At 38.2% G+C, this 23065-nt stretch overlaps 1 protein-coding gene across 1 annotated transcript in view; it reads right to left on the bottom strand.

Annotated features, from left to right (window-relative positions):
- Nucleotides 1–219: 219 nt before the first annotated feature.
- The window catches only part of LOC122741054 (zinc finger protein 420-like), a 60125-nt gene continuing 37279 nt past the window's right edge, over nt 220–23065 (bottom strand). Inside the window, exons 3-5 of the mRNA XM_043984105.1 lie at nt 7477–7603; nt 6041–6136; nt 220–3212 (exon numbers count right to left, since the gene is read on the bottom strand). Coding sequence (XP_043840040.1) covers nt 643–3212; nt 6041–6136; nt 7477–7603 — 2793 coding nt within the window. The 3' untranslated portion in view covers nt 220–642. The remainder of the gene's footprint in view (nt 3213–6040; nt 6137–7476; nt 7604–23065) is intronic.

Raw genomic sequence — 23065 nt, 5'->3', positions numbered from 1 at the left:
ACTAAATGCATAACATTTCACTTGAGTATGATTTCTCTGATACATAGTAAAGAGTGCCCATAGTATGAAGATGTTCCCACATTAATAGATTTCATAAGGCTTTTCTTCACCAAAAATTTTATTTTTTGTTTGTTTTTGTGGGGCAATGAGGGTTAAGTGACTTGCCCAGGGTCACACAGCTAGTAAGTGTCAAGTGTCTGAGGCTGGATTTGAACTCAGGTCCTCCTGAATCCAGGGCTAATGCTTTATCCACTGCACCACCTAGCTGCCCCTAAGAATTTTCTAATGTCAAGTAAGTTCTGTGTCTCACTACACACATTCTCACCATCATATATCTCAGCATTATGAACTCCCAGATGTCAAGTAAGTTCTGAGTTCAGGTAGAAGGCTTTCTCAAATATGTTACATTCAAAACTTTTCTTTCTGGTAAGGATTATTTGACATTGAATAAGTTCTGAGTTATAGTGGAAGGCATTCCCACACAACTTATATTCATAAGGAAAACCTCTAGTAGGAATTCTCTGATGTACAATAAATTGGGTCTTACTCTTGAAGGCCTTCCCACATTTATTACATTCTTAAGTTTTCTCTCATATGAATCCTCTGATGCAGAATAACTTCTGATTTCATGCAGAAGATCTTTCAATATACATTATATTTAAGAGGTTTTTCTCCAGAATGAATTTTCTGGTGCTGAGTAAGCTGTGACCTCAGTCTGAAAGCCTTCCCACATTCATTACATTCGTAAGGCTTCTCTCCAGTATGAATACTCTGATGGCGAGGAAGCTCTGTCTTCCTTTTGAAAGCCTTTCCACATTCATTACATTTATAAGGTTTTTCTCCAGTATGAATTCTCTGATGTCGCATGAAATCTGAATTCCAAAAGAAGCCTTTCCCACATTCCTTACAAACAAATGGTTTTTCTCTAGTATGAATTCTCTGATGTTGAGTAAGGTGATGCCTTAGTCTGAAAGCTTTGCCACAATAATTACATTCATAAGGCTTCTCCCCAGTATGTATTCCCTGATGTCGCATATATTGTTTCTCCAGACTAAAGGACTTCCCACATTCATTACATACAAATGGTTTTTCTCCATAATGAATTTTCTGATGCTGAGTAATCTGTTCACTTGGTCTGAATGTCTCCCCACAATGATTAGATTCATAAGGCTTCTCTCTAGTATGTACACTCTGGTGTTGAATACATTGTCTCCACAATCTGAAGGCCATCCCACATTCATTACATTTATAAGGCTTCTCTCCAGTATGAATTTTCTGATGTATGGTAAGTTTTATTCTCTGTCGAAAGGCCTTCCCACATTCATTACATTCATAAGGTTTCTCTCCAGTATGAATTCTTTTATGTCGAGTAAATTGTACAGTAAGGCGAAAGGCTTTTCCACATTCATCACATTTATAAGGTTTCTCTCCAGTATGAATTCTTTGATGTCGATTAAGTTCTGAGTTATAGTGGAAGGTCTTCCCACACTCTTTACATTCATAAGCCATCTTTCCAGTATGAATTTTCTTGTGTGCATTAAGTGATGGTTTGCTACTGAAGTTCTTCCCACATTCATCACATTTATATGGCTTTTCTCCAGTATGAATTCTCTGATGCCGAGGAAGCTCTGTCTTCAGTCTGAAGGCCTTTCCACATTCATTACATTCATAAGGTTTCTCTCCAGTATGGATACTCTGATGTCTCATTAAATCTGAATTCCAAAAAAAGCCTTTCCCACATTCATTACATACAAATGGTTTTTCTCCAGGGTGAATTTTCTGATGACGAGTAAGCTGCTCCCTCAGTCTGAAAGTCTCCCCACAATGATTACATTCATAGGGTTTTTCTCCAGTATGTATTCTCTGGTGTTGAATAAATTGTTTTCCTATTCTGAAGGCCATCCCACATTCATTACATTTATAAGGTTTCTCTCCAGTATGAATTCTTTGATGCACAGTAAGCTGTATTTTCTGTCTGAATGCATTCCCGCATTCGTTACATTCATAAGGTTTCTCTCCAGTATGAATTATTTTATGTCGAGTAAGTTGTATGGCAAGGCGGAAGGCTTTTCCACATTCATTACATTTAAAAGGTTTCTCTCCAGTATGAATTTTCTGATGTTGATTATGATCTGACTTGTAGTGGAAGGCCTTCCCACACTCTTTACATTCATAAGGCATCTTTCCAATATGAATTTTCTTGTGTGCATTTAGTGATGGATTGCTACTGAAGGTCTTCCCACATTCATCACATTTATAAGGCTTCTCTCCAGTATGAATTCTCTGATGCCGAGTAAGGTGTGTCTTCAATCTGAAGGTCTTCCCACATTCATTACATTCATAAGGTTTCTCTCCAGTATGAATACTCTGATGTCGCATGAAATCTGAATTCCAAAAGAAGCCCTTCCCACATTCATTACATACAAATGGTTTTTCTCCAGGATGAATTTTCTTATGCAGAATTAATTGTTCCCTTAGTCTGAAAGCTTTTTCACATTCATTACATTCATAAGGCTTCTCTCCAGTATGTATTCGTTGATGCTGAATAAATTGTGTCCCTACTCTGAAGGCTTTTCCACATTCATCACATTTATAAGGCTTCTCTCCAGTATGAATTCTCTGATGCTGAGTAAGTTGTGTCTTCAGTCTAAAGGCCTTCCCACATTTGTTACATTCAAAAGGTTTCTCTCCAGTATGAATCCTCTGATGTTGCATGAAATCTGAATTCCAAAAGAAGCCTTTCCCACACTCATTACATACAAATGGTTTTTCTCCATTATGAGTTTTCTGATGCTGAGTAAGCAGTTCCCACAATCTGAAGGCCTCACCACAATGATTACATTTATAAGGCTTTTCTCCAGTATGTATTCTCTGATGCTGAATAAATTGTTTCTTCACTCTGAAGGCCTTTCCACATACATCACATTTATAAGGCTTCTCTCCAGTATGAATTCTCTGATGATGAGTAAGTTGTATCCTCTGTCTGAAGGCCTTTCTACATTCACTACATTCATAAGGTTTTTCTCCAGTATGAATTCTTTGATGTTCAATAAACTGTGATATGTAACAGAAGCCCTTCCCACATTCCTTACATTTATAAGGAATCTCTGCAGTATAAATTCTTTGATGCTGAACAAGTTGTGTGCCCAGTCTGAAAGCCTTCCCACATTCATCATATTTGTAAGGTTTTTGTCCACTGAATTCTTTGCTCTCTGAAAGGAAGAATAAAGGGCTGGTTAACCCTGTCTTTTTCCCTTTTCCCAAGGTTTCTAGTTGATCAAAGGTTTTGGAACTATTCTCTAGCCTTCCACCTGAGGGCTAGTCTCAGGAGTATTCTAATATGGATTATGGTTTTTCTTATATGAAAACATTAAGACTCATAGTTATCATAGTTAACTTATTTAAAGGTACTGAATTAAGATGAAATTTCCTAGAGGTATGAATAAGCCCTTATTCTACTGTAAATCAATGACATTTGAATGGAATAAGGAAATGAAAGACTATCCATTAAAAGAAGTATATACCTTTAAGAGCTTGAAAATACATCCCTACCTTGTGAGGTCACAATAGAAAAGAAACCGAACAGAAAGAATAAGATGAATCAATGAATTTATAGAGTGAGGAGAAATAGAAGAGTCATCAAGTAAGGAGAATAAAGAAGAACTATAAGGAAAAGAGGAGTCATATGAAAAAATTGTCTTAAATTTATACTAAAAATCCAACATATCTGCTGTGTAAAGAATTGATTCCAATTTGTAAGGGAGAAATCCAATTTCAAAAAGTATCAAGAGAGGGGGTAGCTAGGTGGTGCAGTGGATAAAGCACCGGCCCTGGATTCAAGAGGATCTGAGTTCAAATCCGGCCTCAGACACTTGACACTAACTGTGTGACCCTGGGCAAGTCACTTAACCCTCATTGCCCTCCCCCCCAAAAAACAATAAAAAGTTATCAAGACATACAAGTATTTTTCATTAGAGAAATTATTAATAGTTACTACCTGAAACATTACACAAACTCAGGTGATCAAAGGAGTCAAAATAAAAGAATTTGAATATATCAACAAATACTGAACAGATTAGCAAAGATACTTTAAAATGATAACAAATTTAGGAGTTATGCTGAAATAGGTATTTGTTCAGCTGCTGTTAACCATTTCTCTGAAAAGTAACAGCAATCTAAGCTAGGGCTATGAACTATTCATATCCAGTGACCCAATGATCCCACTACTAGGTTCATAATCTCAAAAATTTACTGAAACTAAACAAAGATGTCTTTCAAAAATTTTTATAGCAGTTATGTGTGGAATAGCACAATACTAAAAACCTATAGGTTCAATGATAGGCCTATGGCTAAGTAATTCCTGTCATATGAAAACATCATTGTATGTTTAAAAACATTATTTCAAAGCATAAAGAAAAAGAGGATGATATATAACATGACAGAATTAAGAAATGTTAGTTATGTTATGATTAAATGTTTAAAAAGTAATAGCAGCAAAGCAACATAATCATAAAAACCATACAAAAGAAAATATCAGGAGACTCAAAAGAAAAAAAGGCCAAATTGTTAATATTTTAAGCACTGTGTTTATTTTAAAAGAGAACTGAGGCTAAAGAATGCCTGCATAAGATAAGATGATCTTCAAAGAACAGAAGAGAAAACCTACCTTGTACTGAGGAAAAAGTTTCTTTGAAAGTGGAAGTAAATGTGAGTAAAGAGATATATAAAAAAGTAATTTTTTTTTTCAAAAAATCTTAGCTCTTTTTAAAATGACCTTATTCAACATTTTGTAAGAACATAGGAGTGCAGAGCCAAGATGGTGGAGAAAAAAAGCAGGGACTTCCTTGAGCTCTCCTCTAAACCCCTCTGAAAAACTCTAAATAATGCCTCAAAACAAATTCTGGAGCAGTAGAACCCATAAAAGGACGAGGTGAAACAATTTTCCATCCCAAGACAACTTACAAGGTTGATAGGAAAGGTCTGTTGCATGATAGTGAGAAAGTAGCACAGTCCAGTGTAAGCTGCATCAGTGCAAACCAACCCCAGCAAACCAGCAGTAGGCCTTGGGAGCAAATGAATCACTAGCAGTAGCCACGGCTGTTGGAGCTCTCAGCACACAGATAAGAAGCAGGTCAGAAAACTGGTCAGAAGATTACAAGGGTCTCTTTGCTGGCACTGGGGGCAGGACTCTGTTGCATTGAATCAAGGTATGGCAGTTCCAAAGAACACTAGCACACTAGCGCTTTTGGCCGCAGGGAACCTGGTCACAATTCCAGGGCATGAAAGAGTACTTGTGGTTGCTCACAGACCATTCACTGCATAGTATAGGAGAGCAGTAAATACGTCTCCCCAGATAATACCACCTTAGAAGAATCAAAACCTTACAGGACCCCAGAATTACCTTTGGAAATAGCTGCACAAAAAATCTAAAGCTTGGGAAAGTGCCTCTTCTCCTCTGGAAGCAGAACCCCAATTTGACAGAGTTACAAGTCAAGAAATAGTCAGGAAAAACAGAAAAAAAAATCTGAAAATCTCATTGCCCTGCCCCCCCCAAAAAAAAATTAAGAAGAAAAATTGGAAGCAAAAGGGAAGTGATGCAAGAAAACCATGGAAAAAAAGTCAACAGCTTGGTAAAAGAGGCACAAAAAACACTGAAGAAAACACTTTAAAAAACAAAATAAGCCAAATAGCAATAGAGGCACAATAATCCAATGAGAAGAATGTCTTGAAAAGTAAAATTGGTCAAATGTAAAAAGAGGCACAAATACTCCTGAAAGAAAAGAACTCTTTAAAAAGTAGAAATTACCTAATGGAAAAAGGTACAAAAGTACACTGAATAATTCCTTAAAAATTAGAACTGGGCAAGTGGAAGCTAATAACTTTATAAGACATCAAGAAGCAATGAAACAAAACCAAAAGAATAAGAAATTAGAAGAAAATGTTAAATATCTCATTGAAAATAATTTTGTAAGAACTTTGACTTAAAATGACCAACAGAGCTATAGTTTAGGACTCATCTGCTCGGTTTTTATGTAGTCACCTGGGAAGCTGCTTCTTGGGATATCTGTCTCTGGCATCCAGAAGGCTTCCTTTCTTTCCATTAGGGAGATCACATCTGGTTTGGAAACTGCAAATCCTGTTCATTCAAAAGGAACAGCATGGAAACTTGTGAATTCTATCTTAAAATAAATGATTTAAATACACCATCCTACCCTCAGTAGAGAGGTGTGGGAATGAGAATGCAGAATGTATCTTATATCATCAAAATATGGCACTGTCTATGTTAGCTGATTTTATCTGAAATTTTTTTCTCTTTTTTAATCAGGGAGTGTCCAATAGGCAGGTTGGAGGGAGCAGCAAGCACTTTTCTTAGGTGGAAGGGAGGGAAGGAGAACTGATATCTATTCAAACATCCATGAAATTTAATAAAAGAACACAAAGCTAATTTATGTATGCTCTTTTTTGGGGGACAAAATAGTAGGCATGCTGGAAGACTTCAAGGATGGTACAACTGACCACTGAAGGATAGTCTATATTATGTGAGAATGGGTTAAGGGTAGGCCTTGGGAAAAAGAGAACACTGTACACACTCCCAGCTTAGACAATGGGAACACTTTGAATATGAGATGATACCTCCACTGGGATTAAACAGAAAATCTTGGATTTGAAGCAGCACTGTGAGTGAGATTTTCCCCACCCCTTAGATATAAGTGATTTAACTGTGATAATAATCAGTATAATATGAGATAAATGCTGATTCAATATGTCTAAGTATTCTCTAGATATGTACATTGTTTCTCTCTGTGCATATTTCAATCTTGTCATTCCATGGACCATATCCAATGTTCTTTGATTCTATTTCAGCTGTTTAATGTGGGTTATGTAATAGCTTTGTTGTGATGTCCCTTGGTCCACTGTGGTAAACCACAAGACTAAACATAGTATCTTTTAATCTGAAGAAACCAATCAGCATTGAGACTCATGACAATATTACTATAGAAAGATAATGCTTTTAACATTATTAGACTGTGTTCCATTTATGCAGAGCTTGCAAGCCACCAGCCAAGATGAGGCACCCCTCAAGCTCATGTTTATGGTTAAATGTATTCTTTTTCTGTACCACCAGCAATATGCTCTAAAAGAGTTGGTCCTAAAGGGTTAGGGTGTATTGATTTCAAGTATTAATAGCAGAGTATAACTACATTCTCCTGGTACTGCTCAGGGTCTTTGGGTCCCAGACCTAAGACCAGCTTTATTGTGAGACAGGTACCCTCTCTCAATAAAGCTATTTTCTATGGCTTGGAGACTTTGCTGTTTCTTTACTTCGTTGGACTTAGAAATTTTCACAACACAGAGGGTCTAGGACAACAAAAAAATCAATAACTCAGTTTCCATTCATACTAAGCAAAGACTGCTGAAATCTTGAACGTCTTCACAATATATATATCAAGACTCCAAAGGGAGAGCTGTTCTTACCCAAAGAGACCAGGTTGCTATAGTTCTCCATCATCACATCCCTGTACAACTTTTTCTGAGACAGGTTCAAATGTGCCCACTCCTCCTGGGTGAATTCCACAGCCACATCCTGGAATGTCACTGATTCCTGAAACACCGAAATGTTTGGGTTACCCAGGGTTAGCTCTGAATGTCAAGTTCTTGACTCTATGGATTATTTCATTCATTTATGTGAAACATAGTACAGTGCCTGGTACTGTGCAAACAGCAGGCATTTAAGAATTACTTTCCTATTAGATTGTAAGCTCCTTGAGAGCAGGGGCTATGTGTGCCTTCCTTTGTACCCTTAGCATTCAACACATAGCATGATGCTTAAATAATGCCTATTGTTTTTAGTGGTTCAAATGATATCAGTTTTACAACCTGCACCTATGGCTCCTACCTTTGCACTCTGAGCTCCGTCAGTGGTATGCCTAATCTTTTTCTAGTTGCTGAAATGAAACAGTGAAACATTGCTATCATGTGGCCCTAAGACTTCTCTTGCATGCTAAACGTTCTCAGAACCTTTGACCAATCAGCATGATCTCTTCACCATTAATGTGGATTCCCTAATTTCAAAAATTACTTCTGGAAGAGCTTTAAAAAACATGTAAGAGATGTGGAAGAAAAATTGGGAAAAGAAATTGGCCTAATGCAAGAGAGTCACGAAAAGAGTCAACAACTTGGTAAAAGAAACACAAAAGATGGAAAAAGACAAGTAAAAATTCACAGAAGAAAATAACTCCTTAAAAAATAGAACTGGGGAGGGGGCAGTCAGAAGCAAAACACTTCTGAGGAGGCAAAGGGTGGAAGAAGATAGAAAATGGAGTAAATATCATAGGGGAGGGAATAGGATGGAGGGAACAGTTAATAGTAATTGTGAAAAAATTTTTGAAGCAGAGGCAAGAGTAAGGTAAGACGATGATTATGATTGATGGGTGGATGATGATTGGATGAAGTTGAGAAGTGATTGAGGAGGATTGATGATGAGAAATGAATGATGATGAGAACTGATGAAAATTAGGTTTGATTGATGATGAAGATTGATGATGACGAAACATGGTAATTACTTTGCTGGGCTATTGTGAAGAAAATTCTTTGTCAGGTATAATGTACTTTTATGCATGTTATCTATTACTGTTGTTGCAAGAACCAACTTCATGGGTTTATTGTAAGAAAATCTCTCTTTTAAAGTACTATATAAATGTACTTTATATAAATGTACTTTAGTATTTAAAAAAATGAGCAGGATGCTATCAGAAAAACTGGGAAAGACTTGCATCAGCTGATGCAATGTGAAATATACTGTATACAAAATAACAACAATACTGCAAGATGATCTGCTGTGAATGACTTGGTTATTTTCAGCAATGCAATGAAGCAAGACAGCTCTGAAGGTCTTATGAAAAATGCAATCCATCTACAGAGAGAGAACTGATGGTTTCTGAATGCAAATTGAAGTATAATTTTTTTTGTTAGTTCCTTTTTCTGAAGTTTTGTTTTTGTCTGTTTTCTTTCAAAACCTGGCATATATGGAAATGTTTTCATGACTGCTCATGTATAGCTTATATAGAATTGCTTGAGTTCTTCATGGGAGGAAGGGAGGGAGGAAGACAATTTGGAACACAAAGTTTTCTTTAAAAATTGATGTCAAAATTTGTATTTACATGTAATTGGGAAAAATAAAGTTCTAAATGAAAAATAAAACTGGACAAATGGATAAGGAGGTATGAAAACTCACTGAAGATAATAATTTCTTAAAAATTAGAATTGGCAATTGGAAGCTAATGATTCCATGAGACTTCAAGAAAAATATGACAAAATGAAAAGAAGAAAAAACAAAGAAACTCTGAAACTTTTCATTGGAAAAAGAACTGACCTGGAAAATGGATCCAGGAGAAATAATTTAAGAATAATTGGACTAAAAAAAAAGAATTATTGGACTACCTGAAAGCCATCATCAACACAAGAACTTGGACAACCTCTTTCAAGAAATTATCAAGGAAAACTGCACTGACAGAACCAGAGGGCAAAACTGAATTTAAAAGAATCTAGCAACCACCACCTGAAAGAAATATTCAAAGGAAAATTCCCAGAAATATCATAACCAAATTCCAGAACTCCTAAGTCAAGGAGAAAATAATATAAGACACCAGAAAGAAATAGTCAAATATCATAGAGCCACAATCAGGACTACACAGGATTTAGCAGCTTCTGCATTAAAGAACCAAAGGGCTGTGACTATGACATTCTGGAAGGCAAAACAGTTAGGAATACAACCAAGAATCACCTACCCTGAAAAACTGAGTATAATCCTTTGGGGGAGGGCGGTGGGGAGAATGGACATTTAACAAAATACAGTATCACTCTTTGCAGATGATATGATGATATACTTAGATAATCCTAGAGAGTCAACCAAAAAACTAGTTGAAATAATGAATAACTTTAGCAAACCTGCAGGATACAAAATAAACCTACATAAATCATCAGCACTGGTATACATTGACAACATTCAGGAGAAAGAAATAGAAAGAGAAATTCAATTTAAAATAATTGAAGATAACATAAAGTACTTGGGAGTCTACCCACCAAGACAAACCCAGAAACTATATGAACATAATTACAAAACGTATTTCATATATATAAAGTCAGATCTATACAATTAGAAAAATGTTTTCAGGACAGCTAGGTGGCGCAGTGGATAAGGCACCAGCCTTGGATTCAGGAGGACCTGAGTTCAAACCCAGCCTCAGACACTTACTAGCTGTGTGACCCTGGGCAAGTCACTTAACCCCCATTGCCCTGCCAAAAAAAAAAAAAAGTTTTCACTTGGGTAGGCCAAGCCAACAACAACAACAAAAAGACAATTCTACCAAAATTAATCTATTTATTCATCACCATATAATCGAACCAGAAAAAAATGTATTCTGTAGAGTCAGAAAAAATGAAAAAATTCATCTGGAAGAACAAAAGATCAAGAATATCACAGGAATCAATGAAATAAGTGAAGGAAGGCAGCCAAGTTGTAACAGATGTCAAACTATATTGTTAAAGCAGCAATTATCAAAATAATTTGGTACTGGCTAAGAAATAGAGTTCTGGATCAATGGAATAGGTTAGATACATGAGACATCATAGTAAATGACCATAGTAATCTAGTGTTTGATCAACCAAAGTATCTAAGCTTTTAGGACAAAAACTCTCTATTTGACAAAAGCTGATAGGAAAACTAGAAAATGGCATGGAAGAAACTAGTTACACCTCAAAACCATACACCAAAGGTAGAAATGGGTACATGATTTATACATAAAGGTTGATGCCATCAGCAAGTTAGGAAATCAGGGAATAGTTTACCTCTCAGATCTATGGAGAAGGAAAGAATTTAAGACCAAACAAGATATAGAGCATTATGAAATGTAAAATAGATAATTTTGATTACATAGCATTAAAAAGTTTTTGTACAAAGAAAACCAATGCAACAAAAATTAGAAGAAAAACAGAAAACTGGGGGGAAAGTTTCACGGTAGGTATCTAACAAAGGTCTGATTTCTCAAATACATAGAGAATCAAGCCAAATTTGTAAGAATACAAGTCATTTCTCCATTTATAAATGGTCAAAGGATATGAACAGGCAATTTTCAGACAAAGTCATCTCTAGTCACATAAAAATGCTCTAAATGTCTATGGATTAGAGAAATGCAAATTAAAACAAATCTGAGATACCACCTCCTACCTACCAAATTGGCTAATATGACAAAAAAGGAAACTGATAAATTTTGGAGGGGATGTAGGAAAACTGGGACACTAATGCATTGTTGGTGGAGTTGTGAATGATCTGACCATTCAGGAGAGCAATTTGGAACTATGCCCAAAGGGCTATAAAACTGTTCCTACCCTCTGTTCCAGCAATACCACTGTTAAGTCTGTATTCCAAAAATGGAAAATGACCTATTTTTACAAAAATATTTATAGCAGCATTTTTTCTGGTAGCTAACAATTGGAAATCAAGGGGATGCACATCAATTGGCAAATCGCATATGATTGTCAAAGAATATTATTATGCTATAAGAAATGACAAGTAGTATGATTTCAGAAAAACACAAAGACATACACTACCTCATACAAAGTGAAATGAGGAGAACCAGGAGAACACTATACATAGTAACAGTAATATAATATGCTGAAGAAATATGAATGACTTGGCTATTGACAATTTTGGGACTCTCAATACCACTTCAAAGATCATCATTCTTCATTTGAAAAAACTAAAGCCAAGCAAGATTTTAGCTGTTTAGCCTTCTCATCCACCCCAATTCATAGTAATCACCAAGCTCTTCCTTGCCTCATCACTTGCTTGCCTCCAAACCAGGTCTATTTGGTTGCATATTTATATAGTACTGCCGCACCCCTAATTACATAAAAGATAGTTTTTGACAAATTTTTTTTCTGAGATTTTGGGTTTCAAATGTTTCTCCTTCCTTCCCTCCCCTTTCTTCACCAAGATAGCAAGAAATCTAAAAGACATGATACATCTAAAACATATTTCCACATTAGTCATGTTGTGAAAAAAAAAAGAGCAAAAGAAAAAAAAAACATGAAAAAAAACAACCACAAAGTGAAAATACTATGCTTCAATATGCATTCAAACTCCATCAGTTCTTTCTCTGGATGTGGATAACATTTTCTATCATGAATCCTTTGGAAGTGTCTTGGATCACTGTTGTGGTAAAAACCGGAAGTTTTAGCTGAATCATTTGAGAGTTGAGCGCATGCTACTGAAGCGGCTTTTGAAGGACCACCCTTTTGGGGAGGAGACCATGATGAATGGTCGCGAGCCTGCTGCTGTCCGGAGAGCGCAGCCAAGCACACTGTACTTCCAGGACTCCAACTTAAAACTGAGAGTGGAATGGAAGTTCTCTCTCATTCTGGCTTCTCAGTTTAGCGGCACACGCATTTGGTGGTCGGCTCTGGTTCTTGGCCTGGCAGGTAGTTTTGGGATTCAGTGAGTTTTATTTTGTTTTTGTTTTTGTTTTTGTTTTTGTTTTAGTGAGGCAATTGGGGTTAAGTGACTTGCCCAAGGTCACACAGCTAATAAGTGTTAAGTGTCTGAGGCTGGATTTGAACTCAGGTACTCCTGACTCCAGGGCCAGTGCTCTATCCACTATGCCACTTAGCTGCCCCTTCAGTGAGTTTTATAATGGAATATAGACCAAGCTTAGATCTAAGATTATTCATTTGTATTTCTACTTTCCTATTTCCCTAATCGTTATCACCTTTTTGTTGTCTAATTAATTCCCAAACAAGAAAAGCTAATCCCTCACTGATTAAAGCACAGAGGTTTATTTTTCTTAGTATTATGGGAGATATATAAGGGAAAAGTTAAAGGGGGAATTTAATGCTCTTATATCCAATTTTAAATCTCACAGTTAACTAAGAAAAAGAAGCCTCTGAACTTTAATCAGTGTGGGATTAGCTTTTAAATCTCACACTGTGTTGTTAAGAAGAGCTAAATCTATCATAGTAGATCATCACACAATGTTAGTGTTACTATGTATAATGTTCTCCTCGTTCTGCTCACTTCATTCAGCATCACTTCATGTGTCTTTCCAGGTTTTTCTGAGATCTACCTTGCTCATCATTTCTTATAGCACAATTGTATTCAATTACATCCATATACCATAACTTGTTCAGCCATTCCCCAATTTATGGCATTCCCCCAGTTTCCAATTCATTGATATCACAAAAAGAGCAGCAATAAATATTTTTGTACATGTAGGTTCTCCCCTTTTTTATTATCCCTTTGAGATACAGACCTAGCAGTGGTACTGTTGGATCACAGGGGATGTACAGTTTTACTGCCCTTTGGGCACAGTTCCAAATTGTTCTCCAGAATAGCTAAATCAGTTCACAACTCCACCAACGATGTAGTGATATTCCAATTTTCCCACATCTCCAACTTTTATCATTTTCCATTTTTGTCATATTTGTCAATCTGATAGATGGTAAAGGTAACACAGAGTAGTTTTAATTTGCGTTTCTCTAATCAATAGCCATTTAGAACATTTTTTCATGACTATAGCTTTAATTTCTTCATCTGAGAACTGCCTGTTCATATTTTTTGACCAATTATCAATTTTAGAATGACTTGCATTCTTATCAATTTGACTCAGATCTCCATATATTTGGGAAATGAGGCCTTTATCAGGAACACTTGCTATAAAAATTATTTCCCAGCTTTCTGCTTTAATTCTAAGCTTGGTTGTGTTGATTTTGTTGATGCAAAATTTTTTAATTTAACGTATTCAAAATCATCCATTTTACATTTTGTATTGATCTCTAGATCTTGTTTGGGCATTAATCCTTCCCTTCTCCATATCTCTGATAGGCAAACTATTCCTTGCTCTTCTAATTTGCATATGGTATCATCCTTTATGTCTAAATCATCAACCCACTTTGACCTTATCTTGCTATATGGTCAGAGATAACAGTAGATTTTGTCAAAGAGAGAAGCTAGAGTCTTTGAGTTGATCAAACAATAGATTACTATAGTCATTTACTACTGTGTCTTATATAACTAATCTATACCAACAATATCAAGGGAATCATTTGTTTTAAAATGCAGAAAGGGGGAGGCAGCTAGGTGGCCCTGTGGATAAGGCACTGGCCCTGGATTCAGGAGGACTTGAGTTCAAATCCAGCCTCAGACACTTGACACTTAACACTCACTGCCCCACCAAAAAAGACCTAAATAAATAGATAGATAGATAGATAGATAAAATAAAAATAAAAATGTAGACAGGCAGATTTTAAACTATATTAAAAAGCAATAATCATCAAAACGATCTGCTGAGGGCAAAGGAATACAGTAGTTGATTAGAGGAGTAGTTTAAGTAGAAAAGATCCAGAAATAAATGACCATAATAATCTAGTGGTTCAAAAATCCAAAGATCCAAGCTTTAGGGGCAAGAATTCACTATTTGATAAACAGCTGGGAAAACTGCAAAGCAGTCTGGAAAAACTAGGCATACATCAACGATTTAAACATGAAAGATGATATCATGAGCAAAGTAGGAAGAATTTACTTGTCATGTCTCTGGATAAGGGAAGACCCTGTGACCAAACAAAAGACACGGAAAATCCCATGATAATATGCATAATTTTGATTACATGAAGTTTAAGTTTTGCAAAAACAAAACCAATGCAGCAAAATAAAAAGGAAAGTAGGAAAATGGAAAAAGGTTTTAAAGCAAAATTCTCTAATGAAGGCCTCATTCCTCAAATATATGGGAAACTCAGCCAAACTTATAAAAGCCATTCCCCAATTTAAAGAAAAAAAGGTCAAAGGATATGAAAAAGAACTTTTCAAAAGAAAAAATCAAAAATATCAATTGTCCAATAAAAATATCCTAAAGCACTAAGAGAAGTGCAAATTACAATTGAAACATAACATTTCATAATACTCAGATCAGCTAAAAGCAGGGTGTCGGAAACATCTGGAAAATCTTCTATGAACTGAGGCAAAGAAAACTGAACAGAATCAGGAGAACATTCTGCACAGTGACAGCAATACTGTAACAGTGATCAGCTGTGAAAGACTTAACCACTCTGATCCATACAAAGATCCATGAAAATTCCAAAGGATTCATGATGAAAAATGAAGAGAACTGAGGAACTCTTCCTGCAGATTAAAGCATGTTTTCCCCCTTTGCAGCATGGCTAATATGGAAATGTTTTGCATGACTTCCCATGCATAATGTGGACCCTATTGCTTGCATTCTCAGTGGGTGGTGGAGGGGCTGGAGGGAGGGAAAGAATTTGGAACCCCCAAATTGTTAAATGTCTTAAAAATCAAAATAAAAGTAAGGTAATTTCTTTGTAAAGGGTGGATAAACAGGTGACTTCTATATTATCTTTTTTTTTTCAGGTCAATGAGGGTTAAGTGACCTGCCTTGGGTAACACAGCCAGTAAGTGTTAAGTGTCTGAGGCCGGATTTGAACTCAGGTCCTCCTGAATCCAGGGCCGGTGCTCTATCCACTGTGCCACCTAGCTGCCCCTCTATATTATCTTTTAACTCTAAACTGGTGATTCTGTGTTGTTCACAGTTTCTAGGGTTGTCTACCAAAAAGAAATGTATCCAATGGTCTTCAAAGTGACAGGCTATCTCAGGAAAGCAGCAGTCCCCACTTACCCTTCCATTCCTGGTTGTCAGGAGCACAGGAGCCATTCCCTTGCGCAGTGAAAGCACCTATTGGAGAAGAGCAGAGGCCACAAGAGGCCAAGGTTCTGGAGAAGAAAGTAGAATCGTGAGAAGCCCAGCTCAAGCTCTCTGTGTCCCTACGCAGAGGCTAGAAATTCTCACTTCTCCACTGGGGGAGAGATGGGGGAGGGGGGAGGGGGTGGGGCGGTGGGGGTGGGGTGGGAACAGAGCAGCAGGAAACACTCCGTTCTCTGCCGGAGGTGACTGGTCTTTGGGAGACCATCCCCTTAGAGAGAAACCACGACAGACAGACAGAGGGCCCTGATGGCTCGGCCAGCAGACGAGGCTTCCTGGAAGAAGTGGTACCCAGGAGACGTTCTGCAGCGAGAGGAGGATGCTGCGAGGGAGGGAAGTGAAGTCTGGGCACGGACACAGAGGTGACACTTTCAGGAAAGGGAACGCCCGGGGCACCAGCTGCATCAGAGGAGGCTTCCCGGAGGAGGTGACAGCCAGGAGGATGCGGGGAGGAGGAGAAACCCAAGTGAAAACAAGGCCCAGGAACAGACATGGAGCAGGAATGAACCGAGGACTGAGTTCTGACTGGGCTCTGGAGTCCAGGGCTGTCTGAGGCCGGACAGGAATCCAGCTCAGCCTCCACAGCCCGCCGGCCCGCCCCCACCCCTGGGCCGCCCTCGGGGTATGGGGGGCCGCTCAAGGCCTTCCTTTCTCCTCGGGGGACGCAATAAGACCCCGATGCTCCGACCCTGCCGCACCCCCGCAGCCGGCCTCCAAGTGCGCGGGCGCCGCTGTTGGATCTCACTGACTCCGCTCCCACAGGGAGATGAAAACACCTCCAGTAACCATGGAAGAGGCTGAAAGAAGACAGGCGGAAGTGATGTAACGGTCAGGCCATACTCTCTGGGAAAAGCTCCCCAGGTTAACAAGGCCTTTTGGGAATCGCGGTCCGGAGGCTCTGCTTCTCCTGGGCATGCTATGAACTTGGCCCCTCCCCAGCCTGGATTGTAGGCCTGCCCCGCCCCCAAGAATCTGTACTGGGGAAGCATGAAGAGGGAGTCAGCAGCTCAGCTCCTCTGCCTCCTTCTACTATGGCTCCCAAGTAAGGAAGGAGAACACACAGTGGTCATGGGATCACAAACATGATTTTATTCTCATTTTTATATCATTCAAATTCACATCATTCAAGCTCACAAATGAGCTTTGTTTTCATTTACTTGTTAAATTTATTAAATTAAGTGTTCTCCTTTGCCTGTACAATACTTAGAACCAAGTAATTATCAGTGCCACTGGTTTTTCTTGAAAGCCAATGAGTTTGGGTAACATTTATTTTCTTTCTCATTTTTGATGCCAGAAGAGAGATTGTGGTGACTCAGTGTCATCTTCTTGTCTCTGTCTCCAGGGAAAGAATCACTGTGTCCTGCAGGGCCAGTCAGGGTGTAAGAACTAGCTACTTAAGTGGGTAGGGTACCAACAGAATCCAGGAAGGGCCCCCAGGCAGCAGCAGCCTGGCCTCTGGCTTATAGGCCAGGTTCTGTGTCCGTGGTCTGGGACAGATTTCTCCCTCAATCAGCATGGTGGACGCTGAAGATGTTGCAGGCTACTACTGTCAGCAGTGATCCATCGTTGTACATAGACCTTCCCAGCCAGTTTCAGCTCAGGGAAGCAGCTGCTTCCTCTTGGGTCCCCCAGGGAAAAGGAGTCACTGCTCCCTGTTCTGCACTGACCTCAGCTGGCAGTCCCTCATACCACTAATGCACTGTTGGTGGACATGTGAACTAGTCCAACCATTCTTTTTTTTTTGGGGGGGGGGGGCAATGGGGGTTAAGTGACTTGCCCAGGGTCACACAGCTAGTAAGTGTCAAGTGTCTGAGCCCAGATTTGAACTCAGGTACTCCTGAATCCAGGGCTGGTGCTTTATCCACTGAGCCACCTAGCTGCCCCTAGTCCAACCATTCTAGAGAATAATTAGGAACTATGTCCAAAGGGCTACACAAATGTGCACACCCTTTGACTCAGCAACACCACTACCAGGTCTGATCCCAGAGACATCCAAGAAAAGGGAAAAGGACCTATTTGTGCAAAAATACTTGCAGCAGCTACTTCCTCCAGGATCTGCCAGGGAAGAGAAGCCACTGTTCTGAGTTCTGTCCTGAGCTCTGATAGAAGCCCCTCATCCCACCATGCCATAGGAAGCTCATTTATTGGGATAATCTCATCATTCTACAAGATCTCAACAGTTTTAGGACTCCCCTGAATAACTACCCCAAACTCTCTGATTGGAAGGTAGAGCCCTGAACTCCAATTCTCTATTTAAGAAGACAGCCTGACTCAGACAGTGCTTCATTTCTCAGCTGGGGGTACTACTTTGGGAATTCCCTGACTTGAGTTCTCCACCATGTCCCTGAATAGGGTAGCCTTCCCCATGGACTCCTGCTTTTTAGCTTCTTTTTATTTTGTCTTCTATTAGATTGGAGAGCAGCGAGGTGGTACAATGGATAGAGCACTGCCTTAGATCCAGGAAGACCTGAGTTCAAATCCAGCCTCAGACTTTCGCTGTGGGGCCCTGGGCAAATCACATAACCTTGTTTACTTCAGTTTCCTCATTTGTAAAATGAGCTGGAGAAGGAAGTGGAAAACTACCCCAGTATCTCTGCCAAAAAGAAAAAGAAAAAGAAAAAGAAAAAGAAAAAGAAAAAGAAAAAGAAAAAGAAAAAGAAAGGAACCCAAATGGGTCAGAAAGACCCAGACACAACTAAAAAATGACAAATGACTAAACAACAATAATAGACTGCTAACTCTTTGAGGTCAGGGACTGTCTTCTTTTTCATATTTTTTAATTGATTTCAGTGTCCACCATCCTCCCTTGGAATTCATACTTCACATTCTACAACTAAGGTAGTGCAGAGAAGTAAAATTGTAATGTGGGGAATTCAGGGAAATTTGGGATTTGCTAATATTGAGAATTTACTTGAACTACGCTAATCTGCATGTCCATATTAACATTGGAGGAGGTGAGCACTAGTTGCTTTTCCCAAGAATGACAAAGGCTGAATCACAGATGGTGTCCTAGACAAGCAAGGGTCCACATAGCATCACAGTAACAGCCACTGGCTAATTCAGTATAATCCAAAAGATGGTAAAATAGTCACTTTTGGCAAGTGTCCTCAAGCCCAAGACTGGAAAACAAGGTAATTTGTGCTAATGACAGGGAAATTATAGATGATCACAAAATCTAAATAGAAAAAACTGTTAGAGGAGGTACATCCTATGAATTAATGCCAGAGAACTTTAATACTTGGCAGTTTCAATGAACATACTGCACATGCCAACCATAGAGAGCACAAAGGAAATCTCAACTTTGTGCCTGAGGGCAACTCAGGGGCACACGCCAGAGTCAATCATTGAGAACTTATTTATCCCCTATTATGTGCCAGGCACTGTGCTAAATGCTGATTATAGTTCACTGGGCTTATGGTCGGGTGACAGGGCTGAATGCCTGGCAGGGGCAGGGGGGTAGAAAATACAGGGGTGTCTGCAGGACCTAAGGAGGATTTCAGCTATCTCACCCCAGCAGGGAACCAGGAAGAAATTGTGAGGCCAAGAGAATGGCCACTGGCAAGAGCTGAGGTTGGATTCTCTTGGTTTAATTCCTCCTCCTCCCCCCATAGCACCAGATGGCCAGGCTATGCCATCTCATTCCATGCCTGACTTCTATTCCCCCTCCTATATGCCTGATGCCATGGACATCTCAATCCCATGCATCTCATTAAGCCTGACTCACTTTCCCCTCCACATACTGCATTGGTTGTCTGCAGAACCACAAAGTTTGGCACCACTCATTTCTCTTCTCTGTTCTTTTATAGTAACTCCATAATTATCTCAGGTGTCATGATAAACATGATGTTGAATTTGGCCTTGGCATCTATTACCAGTTATATTAGATTCTTTACTTTCTGATAATGGCATGAGGTTAATTAGGCACATGCTGGCAAAAAGTGATGAAATTAAGATATAAATCCTTTTCTTAATTAATATCACAATTGTCTTGGCCATGTATTAAAGAAGGTTATACTAGTATAACTGATGCAGTCTTTTGCAAGTAACTTAAGGAGACATCTACTTTTGTTAACTGAAATTAATCTGACAACTTTTATATTACACCTTCTCAATTTATTGTACAGAGGGGGGTATGTAATATTAAATTTTAGAAAATGTTTCCATTTTTGTTTTGATTATATCTGTTTCATATGTAACAACTGGACAATACATAAAAGATTCTGAATTTCTTTAGACATATGCTTTTGAGAACTCTCATGGTTTGATTTGGTTATTGACAAAGCTATTTAAAGTTGTGTTAAGATCGACTTTGTCTAGCTTTTTAAGTTACATGCCCAATTCATTAATCTCCTCTTTCTCTTTTTTATTCACGTAAGCATTTAGAGCTATACATTTTCCCCTAAGCACTGCTTTGGCTGCATCCCATAGATTTTGGTATGTTGTCTCATTATTGTCATTCTCTTGGATACAGTTATTGATTGTTTCTATGATTTGTTGTTTGACCCATTCATTCTTTAGAATGACATTATTTAGTTTCCAATTGATTTTCAGTCTACTTTTCCCTGGCTCTTTCTTACATGTAATTTTTATTGCATAATGATCTGAGAAGGATGTATTTACTATTTCTGCCTTTCTACATTTGACTATGATGTTTTTGTGCCCTAATACATGGTCAATTTTTGAAAATGTGCCATGTACTGCTGAGAAAAAGGTATATTCCTTTCTATCCCCATTTATTTTTCTCCAGACATCTATCATGTCTAACTTTTCTAGCAATCTATTCACCTCTTTCACTTCTTTCTTATTAATTTTTTGGCTAGATTTATCTAATTCTGAGAGGGGAAGATTGAGATCCCCCACTAGTATAGTATTACTGTCTAGTTCCTCTTGTAACTCATTTAACTTCTCCTCTAAGAATTTGGATACTATACCACTTGGCACATAGATATTTAATATTGATATTACTTCATTGTCTATAATACCTTTTAACAAGATGTAGTTTCTTTTCTTATCTCTTTTAATGAGATCTATTTTTGCCTGTGTTTTGTCTGAGATAAGGATTGATACCCCTGCTTTTTTACTTTAGCTGAACATAATATATTCTGCTCCAGCCTTTTACCTTTACTCTGTGTGTATTTCTCTGCTTCAAATGTGTTTCTTGTAAAGAGCATGTTGTAGGATTCTGGTTTTCAAGCCTCTCTGCAATTTGGAATTATGCCCAAAGGGCAATCAAGCTGTACATACCCTTTGACCCAGCAATACCACTTTTGGGTCTTTTCCCCAAAGAGATTATGGAAAAGGGCCCACATGTACAAAAATATTTATAGTTGCTCTTTATGTGGTGGCAAGGAATTGGAAGTTGAGGGGATGCCCATCAATTGAGGAATGGCTGGACAAGTTGTTGTATATAAATGTAATGGAATACTATTGTGCTGTAAGAAACGATGAGCAGGAGGAGTTCAGAGAAACCTGGAGGGTCTTGCATGGGCTGATGATGAGTGAGATGAGCAGAACCAGGAGAACATTGTGCACAGTATCATCAACATTGTGTGTTGATCACCTGTGATGGACTATATTCTTCTCACCAATCCAACGGTACAAGAAAGTTCCAAGGTACTCATGATGGAAAAGACTCTCCAAATCCAGAAAAAAAAAGGAACTGTGGAATATGGAAGCTGATTGGACCATACTATTTCTTTTGTGTTTGGTGCTGGGTTTTTTTTTGAGGTTTTTCCCTTCTTGCTCTGATTCTTCTTGTATAGCATGACTAATGCAGAAATATGGTTAATGTTATTATATATATGTATGTATATATACATACACACACACACACACACATATATATATATATATATATATATATATATATATATATATATACACATATATAACCTATCTCAGATTGCCTGCTGTCTGGGGGAGGAGGGGAGGGAGGGCAGGGTGGGAGAGAGGTTAGAAATTGGAAATCTTATCTAAACAAAGGTTGAAAACTTAAATAAATAAATGATTTTTAAAAAAGATTGACTTCGTAGGAAATCTTCCAGCAGCATGGAGAACCAGGCAATCCCCAGTGTTCCACAAATATCTGATTCCAAATTCCATCCACAGCTGAGAGACTTTACAACCACACCTGAGACCATACCCAGAGCCAGAATCCAGAGCTATACACAGATGATATCTCAAAAACCATCTGAGATAAGACTTTCAAAGACTTAAATGGACATTTTCCCGTTTTCTTTTTCCCATTTCATACACTATTTGTAATATCCACCTCCTAATGGGGACTGCCCCCATTATTTTTTTTATTTGTAATATCTACCACCTAAAGGGGACTGAACCCTTGAGTTTTTGTCAATGCATCTCCTTCTGTTCATTTCACTTTGCATCAGTTCATATAAGTCTTTCCATCTTTTTCTGACACCATTCTACTCATCATTTCTTATACCACAATAGTATTCCATCACAATCATATACAATTTGTTCAGCCATTCCCCAAATGGTGGGCATCCCCTTGTTTCCAATTCTTTGCTATCACTAAAAGTGCTGCTATAATTTTTTTTTACATATAGGTCCTTTCTCTTTTTGGTTTTTATCTCTTTGGCATACAGACCTAGGTCAAAGGGTATGCAGACTTTTATAGCCTTTTCAACATAGTTCCAAATGACTCTCCAGAATGGTTGAATCAATATACAACTTACAAACACTGCATTAGTGTCTTTATTTTTTCACCCCATCCAACATTTGTCATTTTCCTTTTCTGTCATATTACCCAATCTGATAGGAATGGGGTAACAGTTGAAAGTTGTTTTAATTTGCATTTCTCTAATCAATGATTTAGAGCATTTTTCATGACTATAGATAGCTTTTATTACTTTGTCTGAAAACTTCTTCATATGCTTTGACCATTTATCAGTTAGGGAGTGGTTCTCATTTCTAAAAAGTTGATATTTTATATATATTGAGAAATGAGGTCTTTATCAGAGACATACTGTAACATTTTTTGCCCACAGACTACTATAATTCTCCATCCTAATATCTCTGTGTATCCTTTTCTCTCTTTCACCCTGTCCATTCTCAAGATTTTTGCTTCTGACACATTTCCTCAAACCTGCCCTCCTTCCTATCAGCAATCTCCCCTTTGCTTATCCCCTTTCCCTCCTACTTTCCTGTATGGTAAGATAGATTTCTATACCCACCTGAGTGTGTGTTCTTCCCTCCTTGAGACAATTGCACTAAGAGTAAGATTCACATGTTTCTTCTTCACTTCCCCCAACATTCCCTCCACTGTCAAACCTTTC

The sequence above is a fragment of the Dromiciops gliroides genome, chromosome 2 (assembly GCF_019393635.1).
Source record: "Dromiciops gliroides isolate mDroGli1 chromosome 2, mDroGli1.pri, whole genome shotgun sequence".
In the NCBI taxonomy this organism is placed as follows: domain Eukaryota; kingdom Metazoa; phylum Chordata; class Mammalia; order Microbiotheria; family Microbiotheriidae; genus Dromiciops; species Dromiciops gliroides.
Note: the sequence above shows the minus strand (reverse complement) of the source record. Positions and strands in the feature narration are given on the sequence as shown.